General features: G+C 34.8%; 2 protein-coding genes across 2 annotated transcripts; both read left to right on the top strand.

The window, feature by feature from the left end:
* The first annotated feature begins 874 nt into the window (after positions 1 to 874).
* On the top strand, positions 875 to 9,374 carry LOC125674495 (uncharacterized). Its single transcript, XM_056161080.1, has 5 exons — positions 875 to 905; positions 1,368 to 1,454; positions 7,454 to 7,536; positions 7,653 to 7,800; positions 9,349 to 9,374. The coding sequence occupies exons 1-5, from the start codon at positions 875 to 877 to the stop codon at positions 9,372 to 9,374; spliced, it is 375 nt and encodes a 124-aa protein (XP_056017055.1).
* LOC130053000 (uncharacterized) lies at positions 9,303 to 19,404 on the top strand. The gene is made up of 4 exons (XM_056159393.1): positions 9,303 to 9,989; positions 13,235 to 13,370; positions 13,536 to 13,631; positions 18,170 to 19,404. Exons 1-4 carry the CDS (start codon positions 9,723 to 9,725, stop codon positions 18,415 to 18,417), a joined length of 747 nt encoding a protein of 248 aa, XP_056015368.1. The 5' UTR covers positions 9,303 to 9,722; the 3' UTR covers positions 18,418 to 19,404.
* Positions 19,405 to 20,007: the final 603 nt, after the last annotated feature.

Genomic DNA, 20,007 nt, shown 5'->3' with positions numbered 1-20,007 from the left:
CTTATTCCTTGTATGCGTGTTTACACTATACATTACTACAAACCCAATTGAATAAGGCACATGAAAAAGCCACTTTAAAAATTCTGCTCAATCGATAGTTTTTAATTCCACCTCTATCACAGAACTTGGTGGATCCCCACCATATCTATAAAAAGCCAGAATGTATGATATTACACATGCATTGACAATGTAATGCATGCATTCTCTGGAAATAGAACAAACTCTCAAAATGTTTATCGGACATATGTAAGTGGATGAGTATCAACATCCTCAAACTCAATGAAGATAAAACTGAACTTGTAGTCTTCGCACCAAAACACAGACTTAAAGACATGAGCAATTTTGATATGAATTTAATGGCTGTATTGTAAGTTATTCATCTTTCGTAAAAAAAAAAAAAAAAAAAATAGGCATGTTTTTTGACAAATGCCTTACCATGGAAAAACACTGTCTTGAACATTCGCAGAATTGGCTGTATCCGGCAATTTCTTAAAGTTGAAGCATGTGAAAGGTTGTAATGTAAAACATGTAAAGCATGTAAAACTCTGGTAAACTCGTTAGTTACATCCAGATTAGATTTCGGAAATGCATTGCTTTATGGTGTTCATATTCAACACACCAGCAAACTTCAGAGGGCGGCACCAAACAGCTGCAAGATTAATAACACGCTAAAAAAAAACGACCATATTACTCCCGTTTTAATAAATCTTCACCGGCTCCCAGTTGAATACAGAATTCAATATAAGATCCTACTTTCTACTTTCAAATCTCTCAAAAACCTATCTCCAGTTTACATAAAGGATATCCTTACAGTTTACAATCCCACACGATCATTAAGATCCGAATCTCTGCATCTTCTCCAGATATCTCGGACATGTATGAAAACATGGAGGATCGATGGATAAGTCCGCATCGAGTTTCTGGAACTCTCTGCCTTTTAAATTCAGACAATGTACTTCACTGTCTAGTTTTAAAGCGGACCTCAGAACGCATCTTTTTAGATTAGCTTTGCATTTGTGATTGTTTGTACTTACTTAGTGCTCTTATATTACAACTCATACAGTGCTGTTAATTTGTTTTTTACAACAACAAAAATGTTTTTATAATTATGCCCTTTGTATGTATTTAATTATTCCTAAGGGTTATTTTAAATTGTTTAATAAATTATTAGGGTAATTTTATCATTACATTAGGCGCTATATATCAATAATAATTATGCATTTTAATTCTGACACTATGAATGTTTTATTCACATGTATGTGTACATCGATTTTATATTACCTTTTCTCTCACATTTGTAAAACGCTTTTGAGAACTAATGTTGATGTGGCGCTATATAAATCCTTTGATTAAAATTTTGATTGCAGTGGCAAGGGGCATCCGTGACCCAGTGGTTGGAGCATCGCTTTCAATACCACCTCTGTTCCGCGCGGGATGGAATCCTCCTCGCACCGGTAAGTGAGAAAGTTTCCCAGTTTATTTTCGGAAGGTCGGTGGTCTCTTCCAGGTACATTGTATCTGGGTTCTCTCTTCCACCAATAAAAACTGGGCGCAAACCAGATAACTGAAAAAAATATTGAGTTTGACACAAAACAACAAAACAACAACAATGGCAACAAAATCCAGTTAATTGTATTTTTCATCATTAATTTCAATTTTATATATTCATCAAGGTTATGATCTGACATTGTCCAATGGCCTTGACTTTGAAACAGAGCTGTTATTAATTATAAATACATAACCTACATATACTAGTTTATAGGTAGGTTAGTGGTCCCATCCGGCGGCAGGCACGGGCTCAATTCGCAGCAAACATAACGTTACGCGAATTATGATGTTATCTAAGCGTTTCGTTTCGTATTTCTAACAGCACGTCGTGTTTCAATGAAAGTCAATACATCAGATGTTTCAGCAACATCGAATGAAGATGGAAATGAGAAAGGTACTAAATCTTGAAATATACCTTGCATCTCGGAAGTAAGAATTGCTTAGATTTGTAGACAACGATAGTTCCTTATCAGTGAATAACATCAATCTGATTAAAATAAGACCCTTTGATCTGCTCACGTACAGTTGTAGATTACTGCTCAAGGATCTGAAATAACCCAATCGTGGGTTTCGTCCGCATGACCATTCGTTAAGGCAATCAAATACACGCTGACAGATTTCTGCCAGCAATCCCTTGTGTAATTTTACATACTCAAAAGATGACTGCGCCAATGATGATCGGACTGTGCACCTGTTACAATGTGCAATGTAAATAATGTCTGAATTTTCTGCGGCTTTTGTTTTATTCAGCCTGTTAAAAATCCCGATGGAGAGGAAACAAAAGCAGAAAACTAAAATGAAATGGAATAAAAAGTATCGCCGTTTGAGTAGTACAATTTTCTACAGGAAATGATTATCTAATACTGCTATGTAAAACCCTTCTCATCTATTTGCACTCTAAACCAATGTTCTTTAAATTCTGCTGAGGATATGAATCAATACAGAAATATAACCCGAAATGCTACATTAATTGAATACTTAATATTTCATCATTTTTCCAATGTTTACAAAAATGTGTATTTCCTGTTTTCTGATACTGCAGAGTCCTCTGTACCAAAAATTGATTCATAGGGAACTTATGTAACAGTTTATATTGTCATCGAACCATTGCAACAATGAATGTTCATCATATTTGCGGATTGCATTCCCCTAATTAGATATTATACTCTTTAGGTTGATGTTAATAAACAATATAGGCTATTTTGAATAAAAAGATTCACTTTAAAGAATGGCATTTTTAAAAATCAGATCTGCATTGTTTCCTTGAAAGTAAGTTTACGTATTGAAGTTATCGCAGTTACTGTACCTTAAGTTTTCTTTTCTAAATATGGTTCAAAAGATTGGTTCAAACGTACATAGTTATATCGCAGGGTCACTGTTCCCCGTCAGAAAACACCTGCATCGGTCTATGACAATTATTTATTGAATGTATAGGAAGGCGGAAGACCCACAAAACATGCTCACAACACAAAGCACGCATGCGCTGAGGGATATAAAATTTCTTGAAAGCGGACATCCCACCTACTTGGGTACCGCATTCGACAGAAGCTTGGTTGTAAAACAATGAAGATAGCATACAATATAGTTTACACATGTACAGATCGATCACATCTCACAATGCCTGTTTGCTGGCTCATTTCTTTCCTTCGTAACGAATATGGATTCCTAGATGTGGGTTCATCGGAATTAGAATTTTTAGATTTCTCCGATATTTTCCTTAAATTGTGCTTTTTCAGTCATTTCGAATATTCAAAAGTGTTTATAGCTTTTAGAAGTAATCACGATTTAAACATCATATGGTGTATAAACCTTTAGCATGGTATTTCTTGCAGAATATCAACGAAAACCGACATATACGCCTAAGCATGCTGGGGTGAAAAATAAAAGTAAGAGACGTCTCCAAGGTACAAGACCTTGAAATATTCTTTCTACATACAGAGGTATAAAGAAAACAATTAAGTATCACTAGAATACATGTATGTGTGATTTGTGGTAATATTGATCAATTTACTGAGTAAAGTTTTCTCTTTCTTTCTCTAATATCTATAACTGTACTATGTTTAAACTCTTATTATAGTCACTGAAAGTGAAGCTTCCTCCTGTACGTTTATCACCGAGTATAAATCTGTATGAAAGGTTTAAAACGTATTTTTGTATGCGTGTTTCCACTTTACATTACTACAAACTCAATTCAATAAAGAACATGAAAAAACCGCTTTAAATATTCTGCTAAATCGAAAGTTAGTGATTCCATATCTACCACAGAACGTGGTGGGTCCCGACCATATTTAATATGTATACGGTGTGACCTTTGGACCGAGCGAAGCATAACATGGTCATTGGTGTGTCCCAAGTGATACTTATAATTCCGTTAAGTACGGTACATTATGATTCATTTTAATATATATATATATATTTTTATAAAATTTTCCTTGCGCTAAACACCCAGTAACATGTCAATATTAAAAGAGGATAAATGGGGATAACAGTTTTACAGGATCGCCTGTTCATTTAACGCGGGGAAAAAAGCAAGGCGACGTAAACCGTGCATTGTGACGTCACATTTAGCCTCGACGTTGTTCTCTTTTTTTCAAGGCAAACAATTATAAACAATAACAATACATCCCGTTTGCAATTGAAAAGACCGTTAAAACTAAACAAAATTAACCAATAAATTCAAAATGGTAAAAATGTAACGGTAAGTATATCATATATTCTTATTTTTAAAAAGAACATGAACTCGTTCATAATTTAGTCGTATTACTGTTTATCTATTTGATGATTGGCTAAAAACTGTAACAGTAATAACCATACCATTCATTTTTAACAAAGTGGGTGTTTGAATTACAAAGTGCACGTCAGTCTTGTATTTTTGGCATTCAAAATAAAACACGAATAACTTCATAAGCAATTAATGAACAAAGCAATATGGCGGCGCCCATATGGATCAGAAAATTTTCAGTTAACGTATGTACAGATTATATCTATTCATTTGCTGATTTTCTCATTTTTCATTTTACATACGTGTTACCTTTAGAGCCTTGCTTCGGCCCATCCAAGCTTCGCTCGGTATAAAAAGCCGGAATGTATGATAATACGCATACATAAACTATGTAATACATGCATGCTCTCGAAATAGAACATACTCTCTAGATATTTATCGGACATACGTATGTGAATTAGTATTAACCTCCTCAAACTTAATGAAGATAAAACTGAACTTGTAGTCTTCGCACCAAAACACAGACTTAAAGATATGATCAGTTTTGATATTGAATTTGATCTGTGTTGTAAGTGATTCATCTTTCGTAAAATAAAAAGGTAGGTGTAATCCTTGACAAATCCTTTACCATGAACAAACGCTGTCTTGAACATTCATAGAATTGGCTGTATCTGTCCATTTATTTATTAATGATGAAGCATGTAAAACTCTAGCAAACTCCTTTGTCATATCTAGATTAGATTACGGAAATGTATTGCTTTATGGTGTTCATTCTCAACATACCCGCAATTTTCAGAGGCACAAAACATAGTTGCAAGATTGATAACACGCTAAGAAACTCGGACCATATTATTCCTATTCTAATAGATCTTCCCTGGCTCCCAGTTGAAGACAGAATTCAATATAAGATCCGGATCCTTCTTCATACTTTTAAATCTATCAACAATCTCCAGTTTACATAAAGGATATCCTTACAAGTTACAATCCCACACGATCACTAAGATCCGAATCTCTGCATCTTCTCCAACTACCTCTGACACGTACGAAATTGTTTTATATAAGTTATCAGGGTAATTGTATTAGGCGCTATATATCAATAATTATAATTATGCATTTTAATTCTGACACTAGGAGTATTTTATTCACATGTATGTTCACATCGATTTTGTATTATTTTTCTCTCACATTTGCAAAGCGCTTTCGAGAACTAACGTTGATAGCGCACAATATAAATCTTTTGATTATGATTCTCTGCTAGGCTATATGCGAACTTCTTTTTGGTTTTCTTTGTTTGGTAGGAAAACAAAATATTACTATTCCAAACAAATATAACGTTTATATCTGAAATTGAAGTATTTTATTTATCTTTTTTTGAATTTACTTTGCCGATGTAACATTCTCAATAGGTGTTTTATGAAGTTACATGTAGGTTGTGTAACTGTTATATACCAATATTGGTTTATGTTTGTTTTTAAAGCAGAGAATACCTGACTGATTATCCATACATATACATGTATGTATATTGTTTATCAAAAGGTACTGAATTTACTAATAGAGGACAATACAAATAGTTTTCAACTTTTCACCACTTTATTGTGCGATGCACGTCGATTGCTTTTAGCGACGACGTTTTGTCGCTAATTCTAAAGAAAACCGCGCAGCATGTCCCAATTTCATTTTATCGTAATACAAAAACTAACGAGAATTATAACACGAATAAGAGCCCACCAAAAGGGAAATTTCCTCTACTTTTACAGGCTAAATTTACTTGTCCCTATTTCCATATATGAATATAGGTAAAACGCCGATCTGTTTGAACATTGAGAAATAAAATCGTAAGAAAACGTACATGTGCAAAACATTGCGATTTTCTTATAACTTCTCCAGGCATTAAAAGTAATTTTTGTAGCTTCTGAAAGCAGGGAATATATGATTTTCAAAACTATAAAAAAAAATCTTGAATTCTTAAGACAAATAAAAAAAATCATATCGAGGGGGAAAATCACCTTGCGACAAAGCATTGCGTCATATTTAGACGAAGCCATCCTTCACTTTAAATGCTTTTCTTAATCTAATGCCTCTACTTACTTAATTGATTTTTACATAGATAAAAAAACAGAAAAAAAAAATCAAAAAATATGATATTATTGCCGTAGTTTCAAAGATTTAGAGGCAGTCCTTTTTTGTGTAGTCCTGTTTTTACGCGCCACCGGTCAAATTGACCGGTACGGTTGAGAAAGGGTTAAACCAAATTCTAAATTTTTTTGAGCCGCCACTTTTGGTATGGCCGCCATATACCAAAATATTTCAAAGTGTTAAATTATCTACGTCATTTGGATTCTGATGTCAGGTACACAGTTAATTTCTAGCACCATTATTTCCTTCTATTAAATTTTCAATTGTTTCAAAATGGCCGATATTTAAACAAATGGCTGCCAAAATTCAAGTTAGTCGGATTTCAAACAAAGAACAAGGTACGGTTGTATACATAAAAAGGCCCAAAAAAATTCTCTCTATAAAATGTGTCTGGAATTAACCTTAAAATCAGTGTTTTAAGAAAGTAAAATAAATGCTAGGTATACTATGTCAACAAAATCAGAATGATAGTCCTAAATGGATAGCATTATGACATCATGAATAAGACATTCCCCGCCTTTTTCTCAAAATAAGCCTGAAAACTGTCAAATGTCATACAAATTATTGCTCAGGAAAAGATGTGCGCATTTGTCGAGCAAAATGAAAATGATATATATTGTGTATCATTTTGAGATGAAAAACATGCTTCAATATGAATTTGCTCGACGCATGCGCTGTATGTTTTCTAAAAGGAAAACCACCTGAATTTGTGGATATTTTCATTGAAAATGGCATTTTTGCAATTTTATGCCAACTTCAAGCTCTCGTCATAGGACACTAATCATTTTGTTGATCAAACTGAGTGACTTTTGGGTTTGCTAAACTATTCCTTAATTGAATGCCAGGATTTGAGCTCCAAGTGAAATCATCAATATTTTGGGCCAGATGACTGTAGAAACTGTACCTACTCCTTTAGTTTCTGGGATTTTTGTTAGTATCGGCATCAAACATTATTTCAGACATGGGGAGGTGTTCAGGGACATTTGTGTTGGCATCTTACCACAGTTATAGCTTGTTATTATTTTCATTATATTTTCATCATTACAGAAAGACTAAGTCCAGGAGATATCAATGCGCTCGTTTTCCAAGGAGGAGGAGCAAAGGGAATAGCTTACTGTGGTGCTATCAAGGTACATGGAATGATCTGCGCAATCGTTTCTTGTAATGTTTCTTACCGTTAGTTAACTGTTTACGATCAGCAGACTCTACTTACAGTGTTGTTTTACTTAATATTGAAATCAATAAGGAACTGACAGAAAGGAAAATCAAGGAAAAGGTCACACGATTCGGTGGTGCGAGTGCTGGTGCCATTTGTGCAGCATTTTTAGCGCTGGGATGTTCAACAGAACGAATGGAAGAATTACTAAAGCAAGATTTCTATGAAATGCTGATGGGTATCAATTTAAAATTTTATTCTAGTTCATCATCTAGATACACACAACAATTCCCCATGCGTGGATTTTATACACAATATTCTGTTCATATCTTCTAAATGTTTGTTTGATATGTGGATCGAGATGTTAATTTGTGTAGAAGTTTCAAGTCTCCATAAAGGCCTTCATAGAAAGTTACATGGTTGCTTTCGAGGGTATCGTAATCTTTTTTATGAATTAAAATTGTAAGAATGTACCAAATGTATAAGAAGAATATCAAAATGTATTACACACATCAAAACAAAATCGCGCACCATCTATTCTTCTTGTTTAGTAAGCCAGAATTGTTAGACGATTTATATAGGTTACAGAGTAATACATATACGTATTACCTCCAACTGACAAACCTAGCAAATGGATAGTTGGCAGGACTCATTTTAACTTGGCTTTAATTCCACATCTCGTAATCCAAATTATAGACCTCATTCCCTTTCAAAAGACGAAGTCCATTTCAGTTTTATTCATATTTGAACTCGACAGTTAGATATATCGACGCCGTTTACATGTAGCAGTAATCATTTTCATCCATATCTCGATTCAATATACCTCAGCGAACTCGAAAAAAAAGACACCACAGAGTCTTACACATCTGCTTGGTACTTACATATTTTATTGAACATGATAGATGTTAACAACTAACTAACAAGTAAGTAGCGTATAATTGAAGTGCAATTGTAATTGACAGATCGGAAATCTTCCACACTAGTCTGAATTTCGCTGCTGTCACAGGCGAGAAATGACTCCGTGACCTGGACCGGTAAATATCCTAGTAAAAATAAACAAGTGAAATCGAGAGGACGATGACGTATATCTTTGTTATTTAAAGAACCTGCGACTTGAAATTTGGTATGCAAGTAGTTAAAACATTAATCTAAGCAAATAAAGCATAGCGCACCTAGTTTAATATTTTTAGGCATTTGAAGCGAAGGGTTAGTTTTTTTTATCTGGATCAGAGTTAGATCCCTTTCAGAGTTTGGGTCCAAAACGGGTTTAGCTAATCCCTCAGGAAACGTACTGATGTTATACCATTCAGTTTACAGCTAGATTTAATGACGTCAAGATGTAAATAAATAATTCTTTAATGAACGTAAAACAAACAATCAATAATACATCTTTTGCACTTCATCATAGTAATTTAACTATCGATCATTAAATTTGCATTTCATCATAGTAATTTAACTATCGATCATTAATTTGCATTTCATCATAGTAATTTAACTATCGATCATTAATTTGCATTTCATCATAGTAATTTAACTATCGATCATTAATTTGCAGTATGTTTTAGCACATCTGTCTAGAATATAAAACTTATACGGTACCAATTTTGATGCACCAGATGCGCATTTCGACAAATAATGTCTCTTCAGTAATGCTCATAGTAATCTAACTAATTTGCACTATGTTCGCCGCCAAAATGGTATAAATATATATAACTTAGTTGGATAGACAGTCGCTCTGATGCCTATAGTGTAAAAAAAAAACATTGTTTCTTTTAATCTCTTTTAGGTGACCGCAATGTTCTGATCATGTAGTCTACATTCATTGAATAGAAAATTATTCATTTTCAATAGACTAGAATATATAACTTATAAGTAGGATTCCTTTAAATATTGCTATTATTTCATGCGTTTTAAAGTTGTTCTTTTTTTTTATTTTGACCAAGAATAGTAGTAAGACATTTAAGATGGCCTAAAGAGGGATAACAAGCTGAATATACCATGAAATGATTCTCTATTACGTTTCCTGGCTAAATGATAATTATTTTCTTAGTTTTTGAACAAATCATCTTAAATTTTGTTCAACTCTTTCAGTTAAGGAAATAAAGTAATATTTCATTTCATCATTAATTGCACCAAAAGAATAACTACTTCTGGCGGGGGATGTCTATTGAAGTTTCATCCAGGCTTTTGGTGTGTTCCACAGGAGACAAATGGTACGATAAGATGCTTTCTGTAATACCTGGACAGAAGTACTTAAGAGCCATTATCTCAGCTGTCCACAACTATGGACTGTACTCCACCACATCATTTCATGACTGGATTGGATACGAATTCACGAAACAGGTCCAAGAAAAAGAGAAGTCAGAAAAAGAGTCAAATTCCGACAAGAAAACGATCAAAGACAAACCAAATATCACGTTCAAAGAGGTAATGGAAAATATAGTATTGAACATCAAATCAATGAAAAAAATGTTTTATTGATAGTTTTGTATCATAATTTTTCGATCGTTCAGAATCATATAAACATAGAAGTGTTGCATCAAAATACAGTACATGAAAGTAGTGGAAAAGGTATATAAATATTGTACCTCCTGGTGCATGTATTAATAGAATCAACATCTGATAAGCACTAACTTTGATTTAGTTGATACAGTATACTTTATATATATTCAACTTTCTGAAAACACAGATCAAACTTATTTCAAGACACATTTAAAACTGGGATTTTTTTTTGGGGGGGGGGGGGCTTTTTATGTACACAATCGTACCTTGTTCAAAGAAAAACAACAATGGCATAACTATACATTGTTATTATGACCTCATAAAGACAGCGTAAATTTTATATATATATATATATATATATATATAAAACATTTCTTGCATGATAGTGAGGGAGATATGAATTTTTGTTCACCCAAGAAAAATCATATATTTTCATATCTCCCGAACATTCATTCAATAAATTGTTTATTATACCAAAACAAAGCAAGACTACAAAAATGCATTTGAAATTGGAGTCCGCTCATCTATATACATTGTATGTAGCTGAGATCGCCTAAACAGTAACACCGCGCTGTCAACGTATTAGAAGGTACAAACAACAAAATTAGTGATATGATAACCAGTTTTAGTATTTCCAGGCATTGTCCATGAATGCTGATTTACTTGCTTGTTTTTATATCAACCAAATTCAGACGATTTTAAAACTATATACAGAGACCTGCATATTTTGTGCCTTTCGAACTATGAAAGTAGAATGACTCGGACTTATTGTGACGTCATAATACACTTCGTCTACTTTAACGTTAATTTATCGAAAATAAACGAGGCTTCCCAGGGGGCGAAATATGATGGGGAAATATGATGTTTGAGAGTGAGATATGAAGTTTTGTCATCCCTGGCACGTGACTGTCTAAACCAATCAGATTACGCGTTGCATAGAATTATCATACTGAGGTATAATATATATATATATATATATATATATATATATATATATATATATATATATATATATAATCCAAATAGAAAGAGTTGATATCACACAGTCAAAATAATTCAATAAAAAAGCAGGACAATTTGCAGTTCCAAAATATATTTAAATCACTAGCGCTTTCTGGATTTAACATAAAGGTGTTTATCTTCGAGACGTCTATTGTGACGTCACGACGTCATGATAGTCTTTGCAAGGAGGGAATAGATACATGATGTCATAATACAAAAGTTCGGGAAATGTAACTTGGACAAAATAAGCATGAAAATGATTAAAGTTGATGAATTGAGAGGTTTAACAATCAGAGTGTTTCATATATGTATTGATTAAAGTTTGTTTAGTTTAGGAGAACACAGTTTAATCAAATAATTTTCTTCAGCAAGTCTCATGGACGTTGATTCTGTTTTAAGTTTATAAAATGGAAATACGCTGTAGTTGCCTCTAGCACAGGTGTCGAAGTGTTTGCTGCATGGGGTATTTCTTGTACTGGGATCGTTAATTTGTTGGCGATGGACACGCATCCTGGCTGTTAGTTGTGTTCCGGTTTGTCCAATATATAATATTCCTCGCCACACCCGTTGCAAATTATGCAGTATAGTAAGTTTTTCGACTTGCATGTCATGTTATCATTTACAGTAAAATATTTTCCGCGTTTAAAAGTAATTTTTTCAAGTTAGATGGTTGTCTTTGGCTGTGGAGTGTGGCTGTGGATTTGAATATATTTGAATATATTTTGGAACTGCATATTTTCCTGCTTTTTATTGAATTATATATATATTACATTATAACTCCTGCGTCGAGGCCTCTCCTGGTGAATTGTTAGTCCACGAGGGTCTCTACAGAGCCCAGTAGCTAAGTACTTTGTTATTAGCTTGAAAATACGGATGTATGTTTAATTGCTGGGATGAAATTTAGAAATTCATTTCAGAATTAAGGATTATCTCCTTCACGCATAGCTCTTATCCTTGGACCAATTTGGCTCCAGTTTTTGGCACTCTAGTTTTCTTTTAGCTCTTACAAGTTTATTGTTATTTCGAATGTCCACAATTTCGGCTTGAGCATCACTGAAGGTATCATACCGGTAATTGAACTTCGTCAATTGTAGTTCCATATATTTAAAGAAATGTTTTTTTCTTTGCGCGATTTTTCTCATTTCCTCTTCTTCTTTTCTCTGAATTTGTGTACCCCTGATTAGGAAATTTTGTGTAATTTGTAGAAATAACCAAGTGTATACAAAGGAACTATTTGCTGTAGGTAGCTGAGGCTACTTCCTGAGGTGCACTCCGGCTGTTTACACACATGCGAAAAACACGTGGGTTTGAGGGTAGTCTTGTTTGCGGGTATTTTTTTTTTCAAAAATGCCGCGTAGGGTGTTGTTTTTCTGGTGTCGGCAGACGACATAGGCAACATAGAACGTTTCCGACAGCGTTATTCGGCATCAATTCTGTAAACTGATTTTTAATGATTTTTTTCCTCTATAGTAATATATAGTGAAAATAATTACCGGTGTGACACCTGAAGAGACATATTTTGTCGAAATGCGCATCTGGTGCATCAAAATTGGTACCTTTTTACACACACACGCAAAGATATATATATATATATATATATATATATATATCAGATTTGAAGCATACATATATCAGATTCAAGGAGACATATAACATGCGTATAATAGGTAGACTCCTGAATAAAAATCGATAGTATTATTTCCCCGATTTCATAATGAATATTAACATTATTCATTCAAACAAGGTACATTTGAAAATATGCCAGCATGAAATACAATGAAATCTTACTTTTTGCTTTCTTTTGGGATGTGTGTGGTTGGGACTCTACCTATCCCAAAGGTGTAATCAATATGGTAAACATCTCAATCATAAATAGTCAGTGTATCTAATGTCTGATAAATTTTCTAATGTCTCAATGGAATAAAATCGCAAGGGGAATCACGAAACAAACGGAATATTCAACGTTATGATGACGCATATTACATCTAGATCAAAATAGCATGTATTGTTATAATATTCAGTCTGACTGCTGACATGAAAGGTAAAGATAACACACAGTGATCTAATAATGTCCGTAGAAAAATATTTAATGTTTCTAAAACAAGTAGTCAAATCAATTTTTTAGGTATATGATATATTTGGATTTGAGCTGTGTATGTTGTTTGTAGGTATATGATCTATTCGGATTTGAGCTATGTGTGATCGTAAGCAACGTTTCAACTCAAACGGAAGAATACTATCACCCCAAGACCACACCCGATTTCCCTGTGAGGGATGCTGTCATAATGTCCATGTCCATTCCTTGTAAGTTATTATTTTTCATAGATTATTTTGATAGATTTGTAAAGTTGGAATTACATCATCTTTAATGGCCAAAGTACAAGAATGCCAGTTGTTTTACACGGTTTATTACAATGTCCGTTGTTTCGTTACTTCTTAGATAATTGAACAATATATATTCTATTTCAGTGCTTTTCGAACCTGTAACAATACCATTTTATGATGAGAATGAATACTACGTTGACGGTGGTGTTATATGCAACTTCCCCATTCACTGTTTTGACGGTATGATTTGATTTGATACCAGTCAAATTTGTTTGATTTTAAAGGTTTATACTCCCCCGTCTAGGGATGGGGGATACGGAGGTAAACAATTGCGATCTGTTCTCATTCGTCGTCCATCTTGCGCTAACATTAACACTTTCGAAAAGGTACATTTAAGAACTGCTACGGTCATAAGTGCTTGTATTGGTCAATCTGTGGCGCTTTATCTATAAATAGTTACGCTTCTGTACATGCCAGTGTCGGGTTGGATGTAGAAACCTGGGATGACAGTTATTGTCAGAACTAGATATAGGAATGATGTGCGAGTGACGAAGTTAAGGTGTGGAGCCTCCTCATCATATGCAAGCTCAACTTTGATATTTAACCACCTAATCGTCCACAGTTGAAGACACCACCTGCATATTGACATGCTGTCAACGTCAAGCAGCAAGTCGCTAGTGAGTTGGATGGGAAACTTGATTCATTTCCTTTGAACTCTGAAAACAATGAGCAGGACTGGGCAAATTTCAGGAACACTATACACTCGAGATGCAGTAACATACTGGGTCCTAAAACGCACTCTTACCAGGACTGGTTTTGGTGAAAACAACGAGGCAAGTTGCTTGATTAGAAAAACAGGCCATAAAGGTAAAACTTTCAAACAAGACTCCAGACAATACAGCTGCTCTACACCAAGTAAGGCAGACTGTCCAGATTGAATTAAGGCATATGAAGGACAAATGGCTCTATTAAAAGGCCGATGCTACGCTGACACCCACCATTCGAAAGCCGTTAGAACAATGTATGGACCTCAGCCTGCAGGAACATCACCACTGATCTCTGCTGATGGAACCCAACTTATCACAGACAGGCCTGTTATTCTTGATAGGTGGACGCAGCACTTCGAGTTGGACCTAAGCATGTCATCGTCAGTCAGCAAGAAGGCAATCAATCGCCTAACTCAGAACCCAACTGACACAGCACTTGACGACCCTACTGCTACAGAGACCGAAAAGGCTATAAAGCAAATGTCAACTAGCAAATTTAATGGGGCGGACGCCATTCCAGCCGAAGTCTATAAGCCACGACTCACACACTGACCAAACTTTTCCAGTTAATATGGGTAAAGGAAACATTACCACAGGACCTTAATAATGCTTCAATGGTTCACCTCTACAAGCTTAAAAGAAACATACAGTCCTAAAACAACCACAGAGGAATTTCACTCGTATCCATCGCGGGAAAGTTTCTTACACTCATACTGTTAAACAGACTTATTTGCCACCTTGAAATGGTCTCCAACCTGAAAGTCAGTGCGGATTCCGTTCAGGTCATGGAACAATGGACATGATCTTTGCTGCCAAACAACTGCATGGGAAATGGCAAGAACAGAACACCAGCCTCTACACAACATTGATAGACCTCGCGAAAACATTTGATATCGTCAACAGCATTGGTTTATTTTCATTCATGGAGAAATGTGACTGCCCACCAAAGTTCATCACGATTTTACGACAATTCCATAATGGCATGCAGGCCAACGTTCCCGATGATGGTGTCAAGCAAGGTTGCATTTAACCCCAACGCTACACAGCATAATGTTCACTGCTATGCTGACATATGCCTTCTTTGAGAGTGACCCAGACATTGACAGCAACCATCGCATGGTTGGGGAGTCTTCAACCTGCAGCGCCTGGAAGCCCAGACTAAAGTTCATTTTGGAAAACAAACTGAGAGACCTCTTTGCAGATGATTGTGCCCTTATTGCCTTAACAAAACTTGGCGTGTAATAAAGCCTGAACAGGTTTTCGGATGCTTGTGACAACTTAGGTTGGACATTGAGCCGAACATCTACATCAAGTCTGAGTGACTCAACCCTGTGGAAAAGTTAACATATCTTGGAAGCACCTTATCCAGAAACGTCCACATTGATGACGAATTCAACTTCCGTATAATTAAAACAAGCTCAGCCTTTGACTGTCTGCACAAAAATGTATGGGGCCGCCAAGACATTTACGCAGCGACAAAGTTCAGCTTGTACAGGGCAGTTTTACTGACAACCATACTCTATGAAAGTGAGACCTGGACGGTATACCAGACACATACCATAAACCTAAACCACTTCCACACAGTGTGCCTACGGAAAATTGTGGGCATCAGATGACAGGACAATATCCCAGATACTGAGGTTCTAAGCCATGCTAGGATGTACAGCATCAACACCCTGCTGTGGTCAGGCCAACTCCCCTGGGCTGGTCATCTTTGATGAATAAATGACACCTGCATCCCGAAACAGTTTTGTTACGGGTAGGTAGAAAATGACTCACGCTCCAGAGTTGGTCAGAGAAACGGTACAAAGACTCTCTGAAAGTATCCACAAAGTTGTTCTACATCGAACCTGATAAATGTGAAGATCCTGTTCTTGACCGAAGTGCCTGGTGCTTTAATTTGAAGATGGGAGCAACGATACACGAGAAGAATCTTATCTGCCTCATAAAACAGAAGAGGATATGCGTAAGGAAAGAAAGGCATCGACAGCAGCTCCATCCGGAGCGTCTTGTCCGGAATGTGGAAACACGTTCAATACGGGAAGTGAACTTGACAGCCATCTTCCAACTCACAACACTGAACGCAGGAATTAGTAGAGATGAAATTATGGTCATCTTCGACATCGAAGTATGAACTAAATAATTATTGACATTTCTATACATGTGTCCGTGAAAGTTTTGTCTCCTGTCTTTCAGGGGGAGACATGATTTTGTACTTTCTGTCCGTCCGTTCGTCCGTCTGTCCGTTGTACGTCTGTCTGTTATAAAATCGTGTGAACACTTCTCCTCCTGTGTGGCTTATCGGATAGACTTAAAACTTTGTGCGATGCTTCAATGCCATTTGTAGATGTGCATATTGTCGGGACAGGAGGGTCCATATATTTTCCTAAAACTTATAGTGGATTTAAGAGGGGTGGATACTGTAAAATAGCTTGTGAACACATTTACTATATGTCATATAATTATGATAGATTTGGAACTTTGTATAATGCATCATTGCTATTTGTAGATGTGCATGTTGTCGGAAGAAGAAGATTCAATTATTTTCCTAAAACGTATAGTTGATCTAAGCGGGGTGGAGGATGTAAAATAGCTTGTGAACATTTCTATGTGGCTTATTAAAGTTCATTATGTATATGTTGCTGTTCATGCTTTCTCCTCCATACCATGCAGTAGATTAAGAGGAGGAGGTTTCATTTGAAGCACATCTAAATCGGGGAGCTGGGGAGACATTTGCTTTTCATAAAACAATCTCTAGTTATTGTATTAAAGGTGATTATTGAATTATTAAATTATCAAAGATATTGAATGGGATGAAATAACATACAAACTCTAGAACAGCGCTATCAAATCAAACGTCAAGAGTTGAACAAAATAAGGTGATACGTAAAATACTCATTGATATCATGGAAGATTCGGTTCATCTTTATTCTTTCAGAAATGTGTGTTGATTCTGCTTCGTTAATAGAGAGTACCGGTAATAAGTTAAATCATTGCATCTTTCATGCTTTCTTATTTTCAATATGTTTACAAATTCTAATGAATTTTATCATGTATTATCTGGAACATTACTGAACACCCAATTTTTCAAAAATAGCAGGATCAACATCGAAACGTTGCGGTTATGGGTTAGCGTTATTGCACGCTAGCTGTAAACAAAAATGAACAATATATTGTTTGGTAATCTTCTTTTAGTCAGTTTCAATGATTTCTCTGTTAAATATTAATCAATGTTTTTATTTTAGATACTGAGTAACAAGTAAAGACCAAAATTATTTTCGTTCACAATTCCAAATGCTTCACTACTCTAGATCAATCAAGTGCACGTTGATAATGCGAATATATGTGATAATGCACGTATTGATATCATTACCAATGATACCTCGGTTTTTAAACTGACTAAAAGATGAATAAATAAATCAGAGTGGAGTAATTGAAATATATTGGTGACAATCAACACCCATCCGATGTACAATTTCTCTCATTAGTTTGCGCAATTCTATACGACCACATTCATAATATGTAATTTAACATTATTGTAAGTCGATGTTTTGAATAAAGATTTTATTTTGTAGTTCAATTCTAAAATCATATAATGAATATATAGGAGTAGTAATGTTAGATACTTTGTATTTCTATAAACACTAGCTAGTTGGTTTAACAATCTAGCTCGATCCATTAGAGCACTTGACTGCCGTGCGAGAGGTTCGGTTCAATCCTCTGCATAGGCAACGTGGTGTCTATTAAATTTGAAGCCGGCGTTGGATTTGAGTACGATGTGAAGGGATGGAGTACTTTTCCCCTTAACTTCGCAATGCATACGTTGACACTCTGATAGTCGGAACACCTCTCTCCCTCTGGAGAAGGACAATGTGTTCGTGATTTTCCTACTACCTCTGCCTAGCGAGTTGACCCTTCAGCCCGATCGGCAGAACATTGAACTGCCATGCCAGAGCTTTCAGGTTAAACTCTCAGAAGAGGCATGTATCTATAACATTTTCTTCTTTGCAGGATGGTGGCTATCTATGGATCCTGGAGACGCATTCCCTGCAAAGTTTGGAGGCGATTTCCAAGACCTCTGCAAGACGTTGAGAACAAATCGATTTGAGAACACTGACGGGGGAAAAAAAACTCTCGGATTGCGTGTGGTACATTTTTTTTTTTTACGAACTCTTAACTTTCTTTTCATCTACTTCATAATTGTTATGACAGAATGCATATTGCTTCTATATTTCTTAAAGCGTTTCAGATATATATAATGTGACAGGAACTCTAATGAGATAACCTTTCTTATCTCTTTAACTCTGTTCCATTATTTTATTGCTTTGAACGGCATAATTTAGCTACTTTAGGTATTACTTAAGTACAATTTATATTTTGCGATATTGTCATTTCCGTTTTAAGTCATATAACTAATTATAATTTCGGCCTAATATCGCCGGTTTTTGTTTCTCATTTTCGTTTCCTTTTTTTCCTTGTTTTTTTTTTTTTTTTTTTTGGTCACACTATACATCCACTCTTTTTCAATATCAATTGACAGCACAACATTCATTTACAAATGACTCAGAAAATATATACTTGCGTATCTGCATGTTAGAATAGCCGCTTCTAAAAAGTGTGTATTTAGTTAACAAATTTAGGTTGTTGGTCAAGATCTTCGTGCAAAGGTTTACGTAATACATGAATGAAACGCAATATCGATGAAATTTAGAATACAAGAGTTGCTTTTACAGGTAATGGAAAAGAAACAGACAACAGATCAGACAGAGGTATGTCATATTTTTTGAAAAACATCAAATATTTGGTATTATTATCTTCAAAATAATACAGTCAATTTCATTGGTCGAGGGCTGGTCACGTTAGGGGAGACAATTCATGATGTTTCCCTCACGCGCAGGGTAAACAATTGTGTTGTATCACTTTAGAAGATAACTTGTAACGGCACAAGCGAGAAAGCTCTATTGAAAACATTTGAAAATTGCGGGATCTTTAATCGTAAACTTCAGTGTCAACATTAACGGTCACAAATAACAATTGAGAAGAAAAATATTTCCATTCTAATGCAATTTTGCATTTCACTTGATGTTTACGTTTTTGTTTTGAAATACGTTGCGAAATGTTTACATTTGACGTTATGTTTTTCTACTGTGACGTCACAATTAAAAGCTTTCTCTTTAACGTTCTCAAACCTCAATATTTTGCTTTCATTAACATATATATCTAATAAATGTGTGAAATTGAGTGTAAAGCAAAATGTTGTATGTAGTTGAGTGTAACATCGATTTCACCCCTCGAAAACTATTGAAAATTTATCAGAATGTTCTGCAGAGAAAGTTATTACGAATTTGCTGACGTTTTGAGTGAAAAAGATACATGGTACAAGTCAATAAATATGTGATAGTTTGTTTAACGTTCAGATTCTTCAGGATAACAAAACTATTATGGACTGTTTAGCAGCGAGACATAAACAAATTATCAGGTCTAAGTAGGGTTATTACCCTCGGGCACATATATACTATAGATACTGTACATCACTTATAAAGAAAAACAGACTATATGGGTTTTTGGAAAAATACAGCAACTACTTTATCTACAATATATATATATATATATATATATATATATATATACATGTATGTATATATATATATATATATATATATATATATATATATATATATATATATGAAATGCTTTCATTTCATCTGCAGATGTTTTACAATAACATTTTGTTATACTTGATGTCTTTGTTTTCAATTTTCATTTCATACATACCGTGATTATAGCAAGCAATATGCTGAAGTATAAAACACGTAATATTTATGTTTCTTGTTCTTGTTTTACAATTG

This window comes from Ostrea edulis, chromosome 3 (assembly GCF_947568905.1).
Source record: "Ostrea edulis chromosome 3, xbOstEdul1.1, whole genome shotgun sequence".
Lineage (NCBI taxonomy): Eukaryota > Metazoa > Mollusca > Bivalvia > Ostreida > Ostreidae > Ostrea > Ostrea edulis.
This window is presented reverse-complemented; position numbering and strand designations above follow the sequence as displayed.